Source organism: Carettochelys insculpta, chromosome 23, assembly GCF_033958435.1.
Source record: "Carettochelys insculpta isolate YL-2023 chromosome 23, ASM3395843v1, whole genome shotgun sequence".
In the NCBI taxonomy this organism is placed as follows: domain Eukaryota; kingdom Metazoa; phylum Chordata; order Testudines; family Carettochelyidae; genus Carettochelys; species Carettochelys insculpta.
Genome location: NC_134159.1, coordinates 4,829,805 through 4,850,286, shown reverse-complemented (window position 1 = coordinate 4,850,286; position 20,482 = coordinate 4,829,805). Strand labels below are relative to the sequence as shown.

The following is a 20,482-nucleotide window of genomic DNA, read 5'->3' as shown; positions in this document are numbered from 1 at the left end:
ACAAGGAGCTGTGGTTGGATGTTGATGCAGGTTACGATGAAGGCAAGGTGCAAGAACTCACCTTGACGTACTGCCGGAGAAAGAAGGGGCCCATATCAGGTGGAGAAGAGGTAGTGTGGGGTTTCAGCAGCTGACTGGTGGCCACAGGCTCCTCATCATTCTGCTGGCTTTTCCAATATTCCAGCAGAGACTTCAGAACATGTAGACAGTAATCAACTGCTCCTGAGCTCAGCAATGCAGCAGCAGTTGCACTGGAAATGAGGGAAGAGGACTGAAAATGGAAAAAACAAAAGAGATTACTTGACTCCTAAGAACCAGTAGTTTCAGTAATGCAGACAAAGTCACTACCACCAAGCAGGCATTTTTAGGCATTGGGTGTTAAGAGGGCAGATTTTGTTGAAACTTTACAGGCAGCTTTCACATTTGGGGTTTGAGTTTCTTTAAAAAAGAAAGAAAATCAGCTGAAAGATTTAGAGAACCACTTCTGAACAAACGCTTAGTAAAGAAAAACAAATACACGTACAATCTCCTAACTCTAATCTCCCCTCAACACATGTGCCAGAGGCCACTAAGCTGTGGATTAGAAGACTAGGTTGGGGTTTTGTTTTTTCAAACTGGAATTCCTATTTGTTTATCTGGGATTTGGCCAGCTGGGGATGAACACCGCTCAAGAAAGAGCCACGGCTGCAGATGCCACTCAGAGGCTCTGCCCTATCCAGGTATTACTCCACCTGCATTTTGCAAGATGACGAGCTCTGATTTCTGTGGGAAATTCAAGTGAACAACAAAGGCGAGAGTAAAAGCTACTGTACATAAAACTATTAAAGCAGCCCTGTAAATCCAAACAAACCCCACAGCTCATAAGCTCATTAAAATTTGATGCAGTTCAGACTAAATTTTTTAACCTCTCTGCCTTTTTTTTTTTATTAATCTCTTTCCAACCACACATACGGTTTTTTTATGCCTTATTACTATACCTTTTAGCAACAAATAGATAAGGAACCCTTCTAGCAACTTTTACATTGACACAGCAGCAAACCACTTTCCAATAATCACATTATAAATCCCCTTTAACTGCTCCCTTCCCAAGGTGGTTTAAATAAACTTTCTTAGGCCATGTTAAGACATGCCTTTATCTGCTGCCTTCACTCCAAATCAATACTGCTGTCAAACTCAGCAACTACCACTGGAACTAATATATCCAGTTGATCTTGCTGGTTTTCCCTCTACTTTCAGCAGGGGTCATTTTCTAAGACAACCAACTTGAAGCTGCATTGTACTTTCTCCACAAGGTTACATCAAAACTCTTCCAGGCATCCTAACTTACAGGCTATCCATTTCAGAGAGTATCACCTAGCCAGCCATCCTGGTGAAGGATTGCATCTCTCTAACGTACAGCCATTTGCAAATAAAGATGAAAGGTACCTGTACCTCACAAATGGAAGATTTGGATCCTGACTTGGTCCTGGACATAAACACACTAAGCAGCCTCATTACCACCAAGTGTACTTCATTCAGGGCACAACGTTCGTTCTTCTTAGACACGTCCTAGAGAGAGAGAGATTGGTTACTTTACATCAGGCGTGTCCAACCTGCATGCGGCCCTGGACAGCTAGTAATGCAGCCCCACAAGATCGTAAACTTTTAACATTATTATGTGATTTATATACATTAACTATATTATATATTTTGTACGCAGCCCAAGACTATCTTCACTCAATGCAGCCCAGGCAAGCCAAAAGGTTGGACACCCATGCTTTACATGGCTACTTTCCAACCCTAAGATTCCCAGAACCCGTTTATAAATGACAGCCTGGCAACAATGGACGTTAACAGTGTAAATCCCCCTGGTGCTGAGGGCAGCACAGATCCCCTACTATACAGTTATATTGAATAAACTGAATGTTCTGGGTCACCATCAAAGCCAGTTTTAAGAGCCTGAGTAAAAGGGTAACAATTTGCAATGACATTTCACACTGACTGACACCAGACCTCCTTGTTGGGAGTTCCATTCCAGTACTGTTTTCAGAATCGCATAAAGTAAAGCAAATGAAATAAAATGTCAGAACAAATCTATTTAAAATATACCCCTTGCTTCCTAGACAACTACTCTGCCTCAAAACCCCCTTAAGGGGAAGGGAACCAAACCATAAACTTTGGCAAGCTGAATTTGCTCACCTTCTTATCCATACACAGTTCCGCAATAAGTTGAGACAGAAGGTTATCTAGAGCACCCTTGTCCTTCTCATCATCTCCATCCAAGTCTGTGGTGAGCATGAGAATAACCTGGAAACACAGAAATTGGAAAGGCTTTAAACATAAGGCTCCATTATCAAAACAAGAGAGAGAGAGATTACCTCCAAAGAAAACTCCACAGAGGAATCCCAGATTCAGATATATGAATCTTGATTCTACCATCACTTCCGATTATCATTATGGATAGCAAATACCACATAGGCCCACGTGGCTAAGGATACTTAATGGGATGTGAGCCATATTGCTAAGAGAAAAGCAATGCTAAAAGGGAGCTGCAATCTGCAGATATAAATCAGGAAGAAACTCATGGGGACAGAACACTGACTGCCCATGAGACTCAACAGTGTAAAGAATGGTGTAAATGCCTAACTACATAGGTATTATAATGTGATTAATTTTGTGGACTAAGGTGGAAAACATACACACAAAGTTTCTTCAAAAATTGTGAAATCTTGTTAACCAACCAACCAAACGGCTTCTCTTTAGCTTTCTCTCATGAAGCTACCTGCATGTAAGGAATGGCACGGACTCCTCCAACATTACGCAGCTGGGGTAAGGTGTGCAACAGCCTCTCCAACAGCATCAAACGGACCATATGGAGTCTAGAAAGGCAGAAGTCAAGAATCAGATATGAAGCAATGAAGGTTCAGACACCCTGTAATAAAAGTAAAACCCAAAAGGCATTACAAATGTGACACCTTGACATGTCAGGGAAAATTCACTTCCTTACAAGTCTGAGGTGACTAAATTAGAAAGGACAAACTACAGATGCCAGAGGGAACTTCCATTGGTAAGTAGTGCTAAAGACAAAAATCTATTCTGGCATCAGTGAAAGAATCCAATTACTGCTTTTCCCAGCATGAATACTGGCAGAAGAAAACTGACTAGACACATACGCCACAAGTCAATTCCCATCTGCAGAAAGCCCCCCTGGGAAAGAGGTTGTTCATCTGTTTATCACAGCAAAGAAGGCAAAAAGCAATGAGAAACTACTGTAAAACTATTGCAAGCTGCATTTATTTATTTGCCAGGGTTGGATTGGTGGGGTGGGGGGGGCGGTGTTTGTTTTTTCAAGAGAGTCTAGAGTGTGTTTGACAGACACTATCCTGGGTAGCCTGCATCACGTTCCCACTGAATGTCAGAGGTTACCTAGATTTGAGCTTTAATAGTGGCTCACAAAATGTATTAGTCCAACACTAAGATTGTTGATCCCAGCAAATATAACTTCTCAGACTGAAGTCTTATGGAAAACAGAAGTGACATTTTCGAATGACAGATGAATGGAGGCAAACAATGTCTCTATATAAAATTATTATTGGAGACCAAATAGACGTACTTTTGGCCTCTGATATCTTTTCAGTATTTTCTCCTAAATCCATTTCTGCCCCACAATGAAAATGGAACATCAGCAGCACATGGGTGGATCCCCTCTTCTGTTTTTTAATGGGAAAATAAAGGTTCATACCTATTGCTGGTGTGGACATCTCCTTCCACTTCCCCTTCTCCTTCTGAACCATCCCCTTCCTGCTGCCCCGTGGTGGTGCTAATGGCACCAGTGCTTGAGCTGACGCTGCCTGGCCCAGCCGGATGGCCCTCAGCTGTTGTGTCACCATAGGCACTACTGCGGCCAGACACTGATAAAGGAAAGATAACATGAGTAAAAACTGAACATAATCTCCATTATGACTCACAGCTAACTGCAAAGCTGAATAGCCACATGGGATAATAATTCTCTGGATTTGTGAAAGGGGAATGGTAGCTATGGTTATCTTGAAAAGGCAAAAATGACCATTTTTTTGGAAAAATGATCTAACACCACACAACAACGAGGCTGAAAACAGCCCGTCTTTATCACATAATATCACTCAAAGTGAGAGCACTTAAATGAAACAGGTTCAATACAGAAATTTGTGAAATGACTCTTGCATAGGCAGTTTATAAAGCACTTTGAGGTGAACTGATACCCATACCATGCACTAATAATTGCTCCAGTTGTTAAAAAAAATTCTTGTCTCCTTCTTACACGGCTATAAAACCACTATGCTACAATAACCTAAAATAGTGCCCAAAACATGCAGGCACCGTCTAAGCTAGTCACTAATAACCAAGTGTTATTACCACTGTGCTCTCCAGCCACTGAATCCACTGCACTGCCACCACTCTCAGAGCCCACACTGCCACCGTGGTCAGCTGGGGAAGTCCGAAGAGTAGAGCCATCTGTCGCTGCTGTGCTGCCTTCATCGTCAGATGCTGGAGCTAAGAGAGTAAAGAGAGCTGTTACAAGTAAAAACACTGTCTTTATAAAACTCTAACAGAGCATGTTCTAGAGAACAGATGGTTTCTACATCTATTTTCAGTAACCAATCAAGAGGGTATGGAAATGTTCGTCACTATTTCTTGGGTCTGCTGGACAGCTCAGAGTAGGCAAATGTCATGAGAAATCTGAAGGGCCTACCTACAGAAAAGAAAATGTCCCCACAAACTCAAGGGCTTATCAATACTGGGAAATGCCACATCTCATTAATTATTTAATCAGTTACTTCAGCATCTCTACTACAAGAAGGAAAAAATCTCTTGCTATAATTTTTCTCAGATTAAAATCCTTGGAGCACAGGAAGGCTGGAACACATTATCAAAAACATCTGAAACCCAACTATAATACCAGAGTTTAGAAGCAAATTCTGTTCTGCTTCTTAGGTTAGAAACCATGGGCCAAATTTTCCAAAGGGACCACTGACTATCCTTCACCACTGCATAATCATCCCTCTGCTTGGGCACTGCTTTAAATCCAATACTTGCTTGCAAAAGTCAGGATTATTTGCACACTTAGACTACATCTACACTTACCAAAAACTTCGAAATGGCCAAGCTAATGGCCAGACTGAAGAATACTAATGAGGCGCTGAAATACATATTCAGCGCCTCATTAGCATGCTGCCGACCATGGCACTTCGAAATTGTCATATTTCGCTCCTGCATGGCTCGGCTACACAGGGGTCCTTTTCGAAAGGACCCCACCAACATCAAAATCCCCTTATTCCTATGAGCTCATTGAATTTCAGCACCTTGTTAATATCCTTTGATCTGGCCATTAGCATGGCCATTCTGAAGTTTTTGGTAAGTGCAGACACAGCCTTAATGAATGGTATTAGCTATGATCTGTTAATACACATGGAGCGCTCAAAATAGTGTGTGCATTAGCTGTTGTTCACAAAGGAGAATAGGTTTCTGAAAGAGCTCCCCGGTGGTTTGAGACAGACCAAAAAGTGTTAAAAAATGTTGTGTTCATTACCTTTAAACCTTCCTAATTAAAACAACCAACCAACCAACAAAAACAAAAGCACCCCCCTCCCCCACCACCACGCACATACACAACTGGAAACCTCATTATTTAAACTGAGGCTGTATGATATCAGACCTGCCATTATATGTTCAAACTGAGCAGAGGTGTCTTATAGAAATGAACAATTCACAAGAGCTCTAAAGTCAACTATGTCAATATTGATTTAACTGAGCTCTTGATTTTCACTGGCAATCTGTATTTTAGCTGCGCAACCTGGGAAGCAAGCTGCTGGAAAAGTGTCCTCTTGAGCACCAGACTGCTGGGCCTGATTATTCACGTTTAAAGCAAAGAACCCAGTGATGGTGACTGCAAAGGCAAACTTTGCTTGGCACAGCCAAATTCAAAATGGCTAAGTAACCTGCAGGTGGCAACACAGGCAGGCAGTATAGCTGTGGGATTCAAGGTGCCCTTACAGTTTAATCTCTTCTTGTGAACAGTTACCTGATGCTGTGGTGTCAGAAAGAGTGCCAGCATCAAGAGATGAAGAGCTGGGGGCTTGGCCAGACAGTCCCAAACTCTGTAGACCAAGTGCACTACTGCTGCTCCCTATGACAGAAGAACACAACACTGTCAATAAATCCCTGAAATGTCTAGAAAGTGCTTAGTCTGCACAAGCCAGCGTGTAAGTTATGAGTACCAGTGCATCATGCAACAAATGCAGGTTGGTGCTAATTAGAATTTATGGGCCAGATGGTGCAGACTAAGGCACTGAGTAGACAAGCTTTCAGTATGACAAAGCCTTCTGCTTTGAATATCTCCAAAGTAATGCACACTGGACAAACCTCACACTGATTTACATTGACCCCCACATACCACAATTCTATCTTGCCTGCTTTGCTCTGCACTACCCCTCAGCTAGACACCCTTGTATTTTCACTCAAGCCAGCTCTCATACTCAGTGCAATTTGACTCTCTTCCTATGCCAGCTGGCCACCCACTGCATGTTGAAATGCCTTCTTAGTGAACTCTTCCTCTTCAAAGGCTGTTTGTAACAGATTGGAAATAACAGAAATATGTACTAACAAAATCTAAAAGTATGCATAACCAGTATCTGTCACAAACCTTACAGGCAGTATTGCATCTCATTGCTTAATGGGTCTCATCTACTCCAGTTCCAATCCACTGTATCCCATGGTCATTTGTCACTTGGGACTGGAAAAACAATCTTGTTTATAAGACACTGGACAGAGTTAGGAGATCTCGGTTCACTTCCAATGTTGCCTCAAACTTTCTGTGCAGCCTCAGATAAATCAGTCTGAGATTTTCCAAAAAGGCCCCTGGGAATTAAGTACCCATCTCAAACAGGAAATTGAATACAAGATTGGTTCCTAATCTCTACCGGCCTTTGAAACTGTGAATCTACACTGTCTTAAACATGAACATTTTACCTTGCTGGTCTTGTTGCAGGCTCAGGGCTATGGCCAGTTCAACCATTGTTTCATCATCTGCATCTGGAGGAATGTCCAACATGGGTGGGAATCCCTCTGCTCCAGCCAGGAGAGCCTCCAGAGGAGAAGGATTGCCATTATTCACATTTTCAGAAGTCTCCAGCACCATTGATTCCGACTAAGGAGAAGGAACACAATGAGAACTTCTACCAGATCCCTCCCATCCAATAGTGTGCTTAGGGTTGAACAACCACACAATTAAGTATTTTTTAAAAAAAAAAAGACCCCAAACAGAAGAATTCTGGGCTCACCACCATCTCAAAGTCCCCATGATCCACCTCACTTTGCTCTTGGCTCTCTTGTCGAATATGCTCGCCATTTGCTATCCCAGAGCTCTGCATTTTGTCTTCTGCATCGTCGTCGTCGTCGTCGTCCTTATCTCCTGGGCCACAAAAAAAGAAGCCATTCACAATACATAACCTCTCTTCATTCCTTCTTTACACATTAATGTGTGAAGCAGGGGGCAGCGCTGACCAACCCACCAGTGCTGGCTGTAAGGGCAGTTCTGCAAAGCTCTGTGCGAGACCCAAGGTATTTTCCCATTCCCTTGCTCTTCTACCTAGCAAAGACTGGGTAACTGCAACTAAGGTAGAATGCTCAGCACCTGTGCGCTTCAAACTATACGCCCTCTAGGCAAGGAGCAGCACTGATGCTACTCCACAGGGACTTCTGTACAACCATCCTTGGTTGTGCGGGGAGGCAATGACATGAAGCAACAAGATGAGACAATACAGGGATTCATCTTCATGGATGCAGAGGACCCTCAGGAACAGAAGGAGAACAGGGGAAAGCACTAGAGTATCTAGAATATAAAAAAAACTTGCCACTGCTCCAAGGTCATTCAATCATGAAGTGACTAAATGAGCTGGCTTGGGAAAGTCAGAGAGAGCGAGACTCAGACTTTGTCTCAACGTCAAAATGAAAAAGGCTAAGTCCTTGCATAGGACCAGCTGTCATAAAAAGGAACAATTCAAGTTGTTCTGTAGCAAATCCCAAACCAATCCTGTATCAGTATAATGCAGCACTTCTCAGGTGGAAGAGAAGGAAAAAAAGCATTTACAGGAAAAGCTCACTGCAGGATCCTACAATGTGAACATGTTGGTCATTAACTTTCTCATGGTTTAACAGTCCTTATGCATTCATCCACAAAAACGTCACATTTTAGAGAACGAGCTACACAAAGCTAAAGGGGAAAAACTTTCAAAACCCCTTGTGTTATCTCCATATTGTTGACTGTATTTTAGGGGAAAAACAAACATTTTTGTATATGAGGAAGAAAATCTCCCATGAATTGGATGGGGGACTGATCATAGAGGGAAAAGAGTCTTACACCAAGTTCAAATCCGTCCAGGTTGGCCGTAAGTAATTTTTCTAATCACTGTTTCTTGGCATACATGAAATACACTGGTGGTCACTCTTCTACTCTCAGTGGACATAAGAAGAATTGGATGAGTAAATAAAGGAGACTCTTTATGTAGGTGTGGCTACTCCAGAATGGGGCAGAGGTACAGTGGTGAGAAGGAAACCAGCACTGCCTTCTATTTAACCACTGATCAGACACACTGTCCCTACTGTGGTGCCTTTCACCAGCAATTAAGTTCTAAAAATATTTTTTTCTTGGCTGTGCTAATTTAAACCTAAAGCAAAAGTTTAGAGCCAACTTTTAAATCCATGAAAATACAGAGAGAAATGTCAGAACAGACTGCACTATCGCAGCCCAGACTGAATAAATGGTGCAGAACTATAAATAAAGTGTATGTGTGTAGGACAGGACACAGACATTACACACGGAACCGATAGCCCTACATAAGACATCAAGGAGAGACATCAGGTTTGTGGGTTGTATTCTACACTTGCTAAGTAGGAGCTCAAATCACATGATCTTATTTGAAGTATTGTGCAGAAGATAGTCAAAACAGAGATACAAGAGCTCTGCATACCCATTGGGGTGTTGCTGCGAGGAGAAGATGGCAGTGTCACGTGTCTCCGTTTGTTCCTCGGCCTCAGCACTCGAATTAAAGCTTGTTTACAGGAAAAGCTCACTGCAGGATCCTGCAACATAAATAGGCTGGCCATTAATATATAGCTAGAGCATGAGCAGGTTAACACTCCTTATCAATCCACCTAAGAAATATCTAGCTGAGTCTCTATTAGTCATCAGGCAAATAGATAGCACAGCCATTGCCTTCCCCATTGTAATATTTCATTGCTCCCCAAGGCAATTACCAGGTTTTGCCTATCCTGTCGCATGCCACCAGATGACTAGCCTACAGTATTCATTTCCTCAGCACTCAGTTCTGCAGTTTGAGCACCCGGTCACACATTCTTTCTACCCACACACACACACATTATACTGATTTTTTCTACCAACTTTGAGCTTATTGTATCTAGTTTTCACCCCAGGGAATATGTAGAGCATGCCAACTTTCCACTGGATTTCTGAATCAACACCACAAGAATGGTCACATCTCTAACAGATGTTTTCAGCCTCTCCAGCCTGAACACCCGTCCGATATTATGCAAAAGACAATACTGTTGGATCTCATATGAGGCTCTAGCAAATGGTTGCTCTAAGAAAACTTGGAATCCACAAGTTGACTGAGAACACGCTATAAAAAGGGCCCTGAGTAATTCACAATTCTAGTGTTAAGAGGAAGTGACTCACAAATCACATACTCATATGTAAATCAAAACAAAAAGCAGTCCAGTAGCACTTTAAAGACTAACAAAATTAGTTATTTTGGGTCTGTCCCACGAAAGCTCATCACCAAATAAATTATTTTGTTAGTCTTTAAAGTGCTACTGGACTGCTTTTTGGTTTTGATAGTGTATAGACTAGCACAGCTATCTCTCTGTTACTATTCTTATGTAAATGTTTCATTTACTCTGTAAACCTCTCTCACCCTTAAGGTTTTCTTGATGAAATTAAAAAAATGAAAGGCGTATAAAAGAAATTCAGCTTCGTCTGAGTTTGCAGTTCCTCTGACCTGCCCCACTTCTTTCAATGGGGTGTTAATATTAAAATAAAGGGTAACAATTAAAATGTCAAACACTTATCTATGTGACTACAGATCAAAGCCAAAACAGCTTAAATCACCTCTCATACCTTCGTAAGCACCAAAAGCCCCATCTGCCAAAGTCTCCAGCTTCTTTCCAGCCGGTTTCTTTGGTTGTATGTTTAATAAAATTAATCAAATGGCAAAATAAAAAACACATCAAATTCCATATAAAATTAAATAAAACCAGGGATACTGCACTGATTCCATTAATACATGAAGATATACCCATCTCACAGAACTGGAAGGGACCTTGCAAGGTCATTAAGCTCAGTCCCCTGCACTCGCAGAAGGACCTGTATCACCATCCATGATAGATTTTTTTTTCTTTGCCCCAGACCCCCTAAATGGTTCAACTCACAACCCTGGGTTTACAAGGCCAATGCTTGAACCACTGAGCTATCCCTCCCCTTGTTCACCGCAATGTCGAGTTCACCACCACCAACAAAAAGTTTCTATTTTATAATGTACCTGAGACTGCCCTAGCACACCCAGTGCTGCAGAATCTAGGGGTCAGAGGTTCCATCTACACAAAGTTATCCCAAAGTAACAGCAGTTATTTTGAAATAACTTTGCTGCTGTCTACACTACATACATGCTATTTCGAAATAAATTCATAATAGGGAATGCATTATTTTGAATTTGGTAAATCTTATTATAAGACGAATAGCACCTCTTTTAGAACAGTTGCTATTAAGATGCAGGATATGTCCAAATAACTACTTCGAAACAGGCACTATTCCAGCCATGAGGTTCAAGCTCATAGCTAACTGCTATTTTGAAATATTTGTGTGTAGCTGCATTATTTCAAAAGAGGTATTTTAGAATAGCTATCCTAGAATACCTTATTTCATAACAGGGCTGCTGTGTAGACATAGGCTGACTGTAGATGTTAACTGTCGAAATTGCTAGAGTGAGTACATATAGGGCTTTCACCAGTCAGCCTCCACCACACACACCACTAGCCTTCTCCTACCTATCACCCCTGCTGTATTGGACTCTCTTCAGACTGTCTCTCAATAGTACAGGAGAAACCAGCATATAGAGACAGCAAGATTACGTACAGGACAGAGTAACATTTGCATGTAAATCTTGGCTGCTGTATTGATACAATCCAGTTCACATGTGCAGTATCCATGGATAATGTCCACCAGAGCATTGACTGTGGCTTCAACATGAGTCAGACCTAAGTAGGAAATGTGAATTACTATTTAGATTAACAGAAGAAAGTCATACTGATTCAAATCAAAAGGTCCATCTAGCCCAGTATCCTGTCTTCTGAAAAGGGCCAAAGCAAAGTGCTTCTAACTGAAAAGAACAGGTAATCATCAAGGGTGACCCAAGCCCAGGTTCTGGCAAACAGGTTACAGACACAATCCTTGCCCATCATGGCTAACAGCTACTGATGGACCTATCCTCCATGAATGTATCTAGTTCTTTTTTGAACCATTTTGTAGTCCAGGCCTTCACAACATCCTCTGATAAGGAGTTCTACAGGTTGACTGTTGTGTAAAGAAATACTTCCTTTGTTTGTGTTAAACTTGCAGCCTATTAATTTCATTTGGTGACCCCTAGCTCTTGCATTCTGAGAAGGAGTAAATAACACTTCTTTCTTTACTTTCCCCAGACCAATCATGATTTTACAGACCTAAGTTCTACAGGGAGGGCCCTTTTGTTTATACCTGTCTCTAAACAGATATCACACTGCTGACATTATGAAAATAATATAACATGAACTACCAAAGTTTATACAGACCCATTCCTGAATAGTATAAAAAACAATTACTTGGAAAACATTCCAACAGAAACAAAAACTTCTGTCCTTGTAGCGAATGCATAAGCCATCACTACTCATGCTGTTTTTGTACAATATGCAGAAGCATTATATCAGCATTTATTCATATCATTTTCTACTGAAATAAGTGAAAAAAATATCAAATCCTCTTTTCCTTTTAGAAGCTTCATTCGAGATGGGCTGTTTAAAAATACAAAAGCTCCAATTTGGAAAATGGCAAGGTTCAGGTTTAACATACCTGGCAAACAGGCAGGAGCCAGGAAGGCATTTTTCGGTTTTGACGCATGTAGCTTCCAGAAATGGTTAACCAGCTGGGTAATAAAGCTACATCCATCTCCTTCGGTGTGTTTCTGGGCTTCCTGTCCCTCACCTCCTTCTGGGAAGAGAGGAAAGTAAATATCTGAACAATGTAGATTTACAAAACAGGATTCCATTCACAAAAAATTAGGAAAAAGTTTAACTCAGACCACTGTCTTATAAAATGGAAGAAACAAATACATTAATTTAAATCTGGAACTTACATCATAAGCTCTAAGTATAGTTTTCTGATACTGACATATACTGCTGTAAACAGCCTGAGACCCAATTATCTGAGAAGCTGTCTTTTCCCTGCATTCCCACCCTCCAGCAATCCACCTCCAGGGAATACAAGATCTTCTGGGCATCCCACTGTCAGACCTGAGGTTTAAGTTTAAAATGGCTAATGGCAGGGCAGGGGAGAATATTTGTTAGCAAGCAAGGCAGCATTGCATTTATTTGACACTACTACTGCTGAAAGATATCCAGTATTTGGCTGAGGAGACCTAGCAAATGTCTAATGAATATTATTCTCGTAGAGCTGTCCCTACCACTTTTACTTGACTTTTAAAAGTTTTTTTTTGTTAAGGGCACACTTTATAAAGAAACCCTCAGCCCCCCACCTTTTTTTTTTTTTTGGGGTTAAGACGACTTCTTCATTTTCAACAATCTCAGCACCTGCTAGGGCAGAGTTGCACAAAGTTGAGGGTAGGCCCCTAGGAAGGGGAGTGAAATTTCATAAGTAGGGCGCAGCACAATCGGCTGCTGGGTCTCAGTCTCACCCATCTTATAAAAAAAGGTTGATATATGTTTTTGCTTTTATGTATGTATATTCATATTTATATATTAATACAGTTTTTACAGACTCCATACTTATTTTCTTACTCATGCCAAAAGGGTTTGTTTTTTTTCATATAAATATAACCAAAAATTTCCATAGCTTTGGATTATATTAGATACATTGGGGGCGGGGGCTGCTAATTGCAGGGATAAAAGGAGGGATCCAAAGTAAAAAGTTTGCTCACCCCTGTGCTAGGGACTGGGGAAGAGCAAGGGATGGACAAACACTTTCCCTCACCTCCTCCAGCCAGTAACTTTTTTTTTTGTTTTTTCAATCTTAACTGATCTGTTTAAAACCTTTATGCTACATGCATTGTGGGACACTAGCCACTTGTATCACACAATGACGTATTTCTGAATTCATCATCAGCCATGGGCTCAGTGCCCGTTGGTATCTGATGCCTCCCTCACTATTTCCTTCCATCTTTCCCTGTCCAGCGCCGAGTGGTTTAGTTTCTGTAGACTAGCTCTGCACCAATCTATTATATCATCTACCCATTCTCTGTGGGGTCTGCCCCTCCCATTCAAACCATCCATAACAGGGTCTTGACTTTTCATTCATCGTTCATTCTCCAGACATGCTCGAATATCTGTTACTTCTGTTGCATAACCTTCTGCAGTAAGTTCTCTTTCAGCTCTATCTTCCTATATAATTCCTCATTGGTGACCTTCTGCATCCATCCTATTCTCAGGATCCTTCCAAAACAACTCTCAAATGCCAATACCCTTCTCTTCGAATCTTTCATTAATCACCCACATCTCACATCCATGCAACAGGCTGCTGAATACACACACATTTTCAAGATGCTCAGCTTCGTTCCTAAGCTTTGCCTTGCTTTTCCAGATCTTACCGATCGCTTTCAAACTTGCTCTTGCTTTCGCTATTCTAGTTGATATTTCCTGCCTACAGTCTCTAAATCATATATCATGTTGCTCCCCAGATACATGAACTTCTCTTCTTTCACTAGTTCAATCCCATCTACACCGATTTTCCTTATCTCCAAATACCATTGTTTTTGTTTTATCAATGTTCATAGTCAGTCTGTACTGCTTCCCTTCCTCCTTTAGGACTTGCACCGATCTCACTAGCTTCTGTTCGTCTTCCTCAAGGATAACTATATCATCCGCAAACCTGAAGTTGTAATTCTCATCGTGTGCACCAATATCTCTTCTGCCCGTTCCTTAATCCCATCCATTGCTCTCTCTAGGTGCGTGATGAAGATACTCGGCAACACTGGATCTCCTTGTCTCACACCTCTACTCATTCTAAACCAACTTCCCAACTCTCCACAGGTTCTCATCACTGCCTCTGCATCGTCGTTGATATCCTTCAACAGCTGTATCAGGCTGCTATCCATGCCATGTGACTTCAACACTGCCCGAGTCACTTTCTGATCTGTACTGTCAAATGCCTTCTGAAAATTGACAAAGTAATTGTAGCTCTTGTTCTTTCGTCAAGCTTTCTCCTTTATCAGTCTTAGTGCCAATGTCTGCTGTATAGTGCTTCTATCTTTCTTGAATCCAGCTGGCTCATCCTCTAGATGCTCTTCTATCTGCAATTTCAGTCTCTCCATCAGTATCTCATCAGTGCAATTGTTCTGTAGTTCTTGCACTCCAACACACTTCCTTTCTTGTGTATTGCCACTAGCATGGATCTTGACCATTCCTGAGGTGCCTTCCCTTCTTTCCAAGCTACATTGCATACTGGGTGTATTTCTGGAATCACTCTCTCTCTACCGTGATCTTACCATTTCCAGGGCTCTTGTTCTTTAGTCATTTCACTGCTATTTCTAATTCCTCCTTCAAAATATCAGTCTCACTCTCAATGCTTAGCAGGGATATCTCTTTCAGTTCTTCAGTCAGTCATTTTGAGACACTCAGGTCCAACTGTGGTTTGTACAGATCAGTGCAATATCTCATCCACTGCTGAACAACCTTCTCCTTGTTCATCAGCACTTCATCGTTCTCGTCTTTGATTGCCATTGGCTTCGGCTGCCACTTCCTATTAATATTCCTAATAATATTATATACCACCCTACTCTTACACTTGCCACGATACTGCTCTCTAACCATTTTGCCTTATCCATTCTGGCCGCTTTCCTTACCTCGTTGCATTTCACTCTATATTGCTGTTCCGCTTTCTCAGAAACATCCCTTCTGATCTTCAATACTCTCTTCTCTTGGACCAACTTCAGTGTCTCCTGCATAATCCACTTCTTACTGATTTTCTCTTCTTCTGGAACTATCTGCTCAACAGCCTCTTCTATCATTATGGCTGTCCCTGTGACTCTCTTATCTAGGTCTCTCTCTGTGCCCTCATTCCTGACCTGCTCTTTGAGTGCTGCTCTGTACATATTCCCCATTGCTTCCTCCCCTAGCCTCACCAGGTCTTGTCTTATATTTTCTCTTGATGCTCACAATCACTACATTGTGGTCCAAGTCTACATCCTCTCCTTGGGAAGTTCAGCATCTTCTCCCCATCATGATCATACCCATCATGGTCTCATACCTCCTGTCATTTGATCGCCATGTCCACTTTCTACAGTCCTTTTGTTGGAATCTCGTGTTGCAGATCCTCTTGTAGTAAAATCTAGTAGCTCCTTGACTCATTTTTTTCTTTCTTCATGTCCAAAACTTCCCATGACTCTCCCAACCTTCGTTATCTGTTCTGACCTTTGTGTTCAAATCTCCTTGGATAATCAATACATCTCTCTTGGGTGTTTCCTCCAGTGTCTTTGTAAAGTCTTTATAGAACAGCTTGATCTCTTCCTCCATACTGTCCAACATGGATGCATACACCTGAACAACTGAGATGTTGATTGGGTTTGCTTCAACACATGCTGCCATCATTCTTGCACTCACTGGTTTGTATCCTAACAATGCTCCTCTAGCTCTTTTGCTAAGAAAGAATCCGACTCCTACCTCATGCTTTGTTTTGTTTCCTGACCAAATGACTTCGCAAATGCACATCTCTCCCGATGCTGCCCAACGTGTCTTCCCCAGGCAAAGTATATCGCACCGGTATCTCTTCATCTCTTTTTGAAGCAGCTCTAACTTTCCAGTTGCCCACAGTGGTCGGATGTTCCATGTTCCAACTGATAGTATATGTTAGTTGTAATTTTCTTTCTGAATTAGATATCCATTTAATGTCAACTCAGCTTCTATACAGAAGTGATGACAGCAGATACTAAATTTCTGGGACATAGGAGAGAGACTACACAACACAAACATTCACATCTCAGTGAGATGAAGTCTTTGTGGTCACTCATGAACCTCTGGGGATAACACATATACGGCATCTCTTACATAAAGCAGCTGTACATACAGAACACCACAAAATGTACACAAATATCCAAAGGGAAAAACATAAGAAAGGAGAAAATAGAAATTCAATTGTTTATCCACCTGTTTCCATCTGTGGCAATTTTGACTCCGTGAAATGGACCAGGTTGTTTGGCCTCATAATAGCGATGGATCGAGCAGTGATCACCAACCTCTGAAACACTTCAGGGTCTAGGTCCTTCCCTTCTTTGCTGGAGGAACTCAAGTACTGGATGGCTTTACTCAGCAAGGCCTGATCCTGCAAGGCAAGGACCATTAAAAACCAAGAGAAGCACAGAAAGAGGAGCAGCACAGATCTGAAGAGCCAGTGGAGGAAGGGAATAGATGGGATAATTTAGCATTCACTAAAAGCAGAATTTTAATAACTTATTGGAGATACATATATCTCATAGAGCTGGAAGGGACCTCTGTAAGTCATCAAAGTCCAGCCCCCCACTCTGTTAGCAGGACCAATTACCACCCTGACAGATTGTTTCTTAAATCTATTTGCCCCAACCCCGTAAATGGGCTCCTGAAGGATTGAACTCAGAATTCTGGGTTTAGCAGGCCAACACTCAAACCACTGAGCTATCCCTCCCCTGCCCCCACTACCATCAGTGTTGCATATGTCAGCAGCAGAAGTTACTCAGCAACCAACAAATTCCACTTGGAGAATGGATTTTCTTCATATGGCTTAACAGGGAATCAATTCACAGCTGTTTATTGCATTAGATGACTCAGCAGTCTACATATTTGTGGTATGATTTGATTTTTCAGGTCTAACCACAATTAACTTGATATTTTTCTATAGCTCTTGATTCAAAGGTGGTTGCCCTGCAAACATGAGACCCACAGGATTCAAATCTGTAGAGCTGTGGAGATCTGTTTCCTATCCATGAAGAGTGGAGTGGATATCCATGTGGGGCTCTCCCTGCATCAGGCCCGGCAAGGCAGGGAAAGAATACAAGAAACTGCATCCTAAATCTCTCTACAGAAGGGGATGAATACCAGGCCCCTCTTTCCCCTACCCCAGCCTGGCAATTAATGACTTGCAGAGCCGCAGTCCCGGGTCCCTGCCACTCCTTACCTCAAGTCCTTGTTTTTATACTGCCTGCCTCTTCCCTGCATGACCCTGTGCCCCCTTGCTCACCTGGGGCACACAGGGCTCTTACAATTTGCAGACTAACTTCAGCACGTCCCAAGATAGTTAAGTCAGGGGAACACCTGGGCAACCAAATTGTGGACTCACACCCAAATCTTCAAAGGGACATGAAAAGCTCCCTTATGGAAAGGAACACCAGGAAGGCAGCAGCAAGAGAAGGCAGACCCCAGCACGCATGTGCTGCTTGGAAAAGGACCTCTTTGGGTGCACCTCATACATCAGCTATGCCACCGCGTAGTCACAGCAGGCTTTGAAAACCCTCCAACAGCTTACCTTGTGATTGTGGTATGCTGAGCGGCTGGTATGCAGGCTAGCCAGGAGACTCTTGGTCTGCTGCTGGACGCTGGAAGGGGCTGGAATTGATAGTAATACGGTAGCCAGTTCCTGAGCTGCAGCCTTGCTCTTTTCCTGTTCCCAGGAACAAACAAAAATGTTTTGCCGTCAGGAGATTTACCACTGAAGGTGCTCTGGGCATTCAAATCTGACTCCCCACCTACTCTTGGGTTCATACTTCTTGCTTTCCCTGGAGTATAGGTTTCCTCCATGATTCAATATTGCTTTCGACACAGGATTACCTTTATTATTTAGTGTTTCAGATTTATAAGGAAGAAAGTTCCTCTTCTGTTTGCTGGGCTCCCACCCAGCTGCTTTCACTCTGACGCACCAAAATACCCACCAGCAAATACACACATGCCAATTGTCATTCAAAACTAGTTTCAAATGCTTTTCGCTAACTCAACTTTCAGACCAACCGCTCTCAGAAAAATGGATGCGCCTCTCTTCTGGTATCAGGCCCTGAGGGCTGCAGGAGCCACCACTGATCTCACCCCTCTTCTCCTGTCTTTGAAAGCTCAAGATGTATTAAGGAAGTTACTTGCCTTCTCATTGACTGGTCCTACAGCAAAGCAGCTTTCCAGTGCTTCTAAAGAACTCACTACTAGCCTGCAGGGAGAAAGGAAAGCAGGCTTGACTACAGCAACCCTCCTCTCTTCTTAGCACTTTGCTTTATGCAGGCTATAGTCATGAGTAGCTCAGAAACAGCTAACGAATGCCAAATACAAAATCAAAGCATGATAAAACCTGCCACAGGCACCATGCATATCATTTCATTGTGTTACAGACCAGAGTTAAGCCTGGCTCATGCTCACAGACAAACTTAGGACTACTTTAATAATCCACAGCTGAAAGACAGGGGCTTTTCTCTATCAAAGAGGATAAAACATTTCCTTATGCGGCCTGCGGCAGGGATAACTTGGATTGTCTTGACAGTACCAATTCACCATGGTCCACAGACGTATATATGACTACAGATCAAGGGTTGGTGTGACACATGAAAAAAGTCAGTTATGCTTTTACTAAGGAAGCACAATTCTACTTGCTCGCTCTTTTCACAGAGAGCATCTTTCCAGTTTAGAGTCTCATCCCAAATGCCGCAGCAGGAAATTAACTGAACTTTGAGCACCTAGGTATGTCCAAAATATGAAGAAGATACCCAAATCCAAGAGCTTCATTTGACCACTTTTGATCCTGGGCAAAGAATATTAACATAATGCTTGCCCAAAGGGAAAGTCTGATTTGGGACTTGCACTGTTGTGTCGACTCTTCCTGGCTGCACTACTCTATACCTCGCAATAAAACTGCTTGAAATGCTCGACTGTCACCTCCAAAGGAGCACTGCAACACAGCAGGAGAGAGCAGCAAAGGACAGAGAGAACCGGGCAAACCCACACAGATCAGGAATGAAAAGGGAAGAGGACACAGCATTAAGAACAAGGAGAGAGAACAGAACATAAGACCAAAAACTGGGCAGAAGAAACAATGTAAAGACTGGGCAAGTTCTCTTGTCACTCGTCTGATAATTAAAAGAAAACTTCACACATTGCCCCTCATACACCCACAAAACCAGTGGGGAAATGGAAGGGGGTAAAAGAGAGGTGCAAAGGGCGACAAAGTGAGCAGAAGAGTGTCAAACCAGCAACAGTTATACTATATGCAGCAGAAATTCTCAGTCCAGCACGTCTTACATTTTGCTAAATTTTCTGCCATGCAATCACCAAAATGTAAAGAAGCAAAATGTCACTTAAAAATAAAAAGACAGTCAACAAAAGCCACATCATGTGTTCTGTCTCTGACACACACTCATTCGTGCAGAGGAAAGGATGACATACTAACCGGTCCAGGATGGTTAGGGACTCAGTTTCAGAACTTTTGGGGAGCAAAGAAAAAGAAAAAAAAAAAGTGTGAAGCTCACAGAAAACTACCTGGATCACATTCTAAGCAAATGGCAAATTAAATGGGGAATCTGGAAAGCTGGGAGAGCAATATATATACAGTAATTTCAAGCATGACTCCCATCTGGGCAGCATACCACCTCCTGAACAGCAAAACAAATAAAAGGAGATCCCAGCCAGCTAGCACAGAGAAGCGAAGCACACTGGTTATAAGCACTACTGAAGGCCAGATCATGGATACACAGCCTAGACATCAAACTTCTCCACAGGGAACTGACTTTGCCTACACCAACAAGGAGTCCATAGCCTTTTGGGTGGTGATGGGGTCGCCAAGCAGCTGGGCATTTCTAGTGCATGAAGCAATTGCAAGAAAAACACTTAATTTTTTTCAATCTAGCTCTGAGTTTTATGAAAACACAGTCCCACTGCTCAAAGGTCTCCAAACAGAGGGAGACACCTTGCAGAGAAAGGACAGGAGAGAAGAGAAAAGAAAGATCTAGCCAAAAGAGGTACTGCTTAGCTAAAGTATAATGGGGGCAGATTTTCAAAGGAGAATTTCAATGGGAATTACGTGCCTACAGTCTTTGAAAATTTCCTCCAAAGAGGCACTAAATCTCTGTGCATCTCCAGTAAAAGGTTACATCAACAATGAATTTGTCTAACTTTTAACTCATGCTAGATTCAATCTGGACTGAATCATCTGATCTACCTTCATTCTACTTTCCCGCTCTGT

The 20,482-nt window shown here is 42.2% G+C and overlaps 1 protein-coding gene across 4 annotated transcripts in view; it reads right to left on the bottom strand.

The window, feature by feature from the left end:
* UBR4 (ubiquitin protein ligase E3 component n-recognin 4) overlaps nucleotides 1-20,482 on the bottom strand; it is a 137,156-nt gene that overhangs the window by 56,871 nt on the left and 59,803 nt on the right. Inside the window, exons 50-65 of one of the 4 annotated variants that reach the window (XM_075018177.1) lie at nucleotides 19,691-19,723; nucleotides 18,397-18,460; nucleotides 17,792-17,926; nucleotides 16,441-16,615; nucleotides 12,137-12,271; nucleotides 11,168-11,289; nucleotides 8,988-9,099; nucleotides 7,299-7,429; nucleotides 6,988-7,165; nucleotides 6,041-6,145; nucleotides 4,375-4,512; nucleotides 3,722-3,890; nucleotides 2,762-2,858; nucleotides 2,179-2,286; nucleotides 1,432-1,548; nucleotides 62-271 (exon numbers count right to left, since the gene is read on the bottom strand). In XM_075018177.1, coding sequence (XP_074874278.1) covers nucleotides 62-271; nucleotides 1,432-1,548; nucleotides 2,179-2,286; nucleotides 2,762-2,858; nucleotides 3,722-3,890; nucleotides 4,375-4,512; nucleotides 6,041-6,145; nucleotides 6,988-7,165; nucleotides 7,299-7,429; nucleotides 8,988-9,099; nucleotides 11,168-11,289; nucleotides 12,137-12,271; nucleotides 16,441-16,615; nucleotides 17,792-17,926; nucleotides 18,397-18,460; nucleotides 19,691-19,723 — 2,029 coding nt within the window. Of the gene's footprint in view, nucleotides 1-61; nucleotides 272-1,431; nucleotides 1,549-2,178; nucleotides 2,287-2,761; nucleotides 2,859-3,721; nucleotides 3,891-4,374; nucleotides 4,513-6,040; nucleotides 6,146-6,987; nucleotides 7,166-7,298; nucleotides 7,430-8,987; nucleotides 9,100-11,167; nucleotides 11,290-12,136; nucleotides 12,275-16,440; nucleotides 16,616-17,791; nucleotides 17,927-18,396; nucleotides 18,461-19,690; nucleotides 19,724-20,482 lie in introns of all 4 variants that reach the window. The other 3 variants (XM_075018176.1, XM_075018178.1, XM_075018179.1) reach the window with 3 other exon arrangements.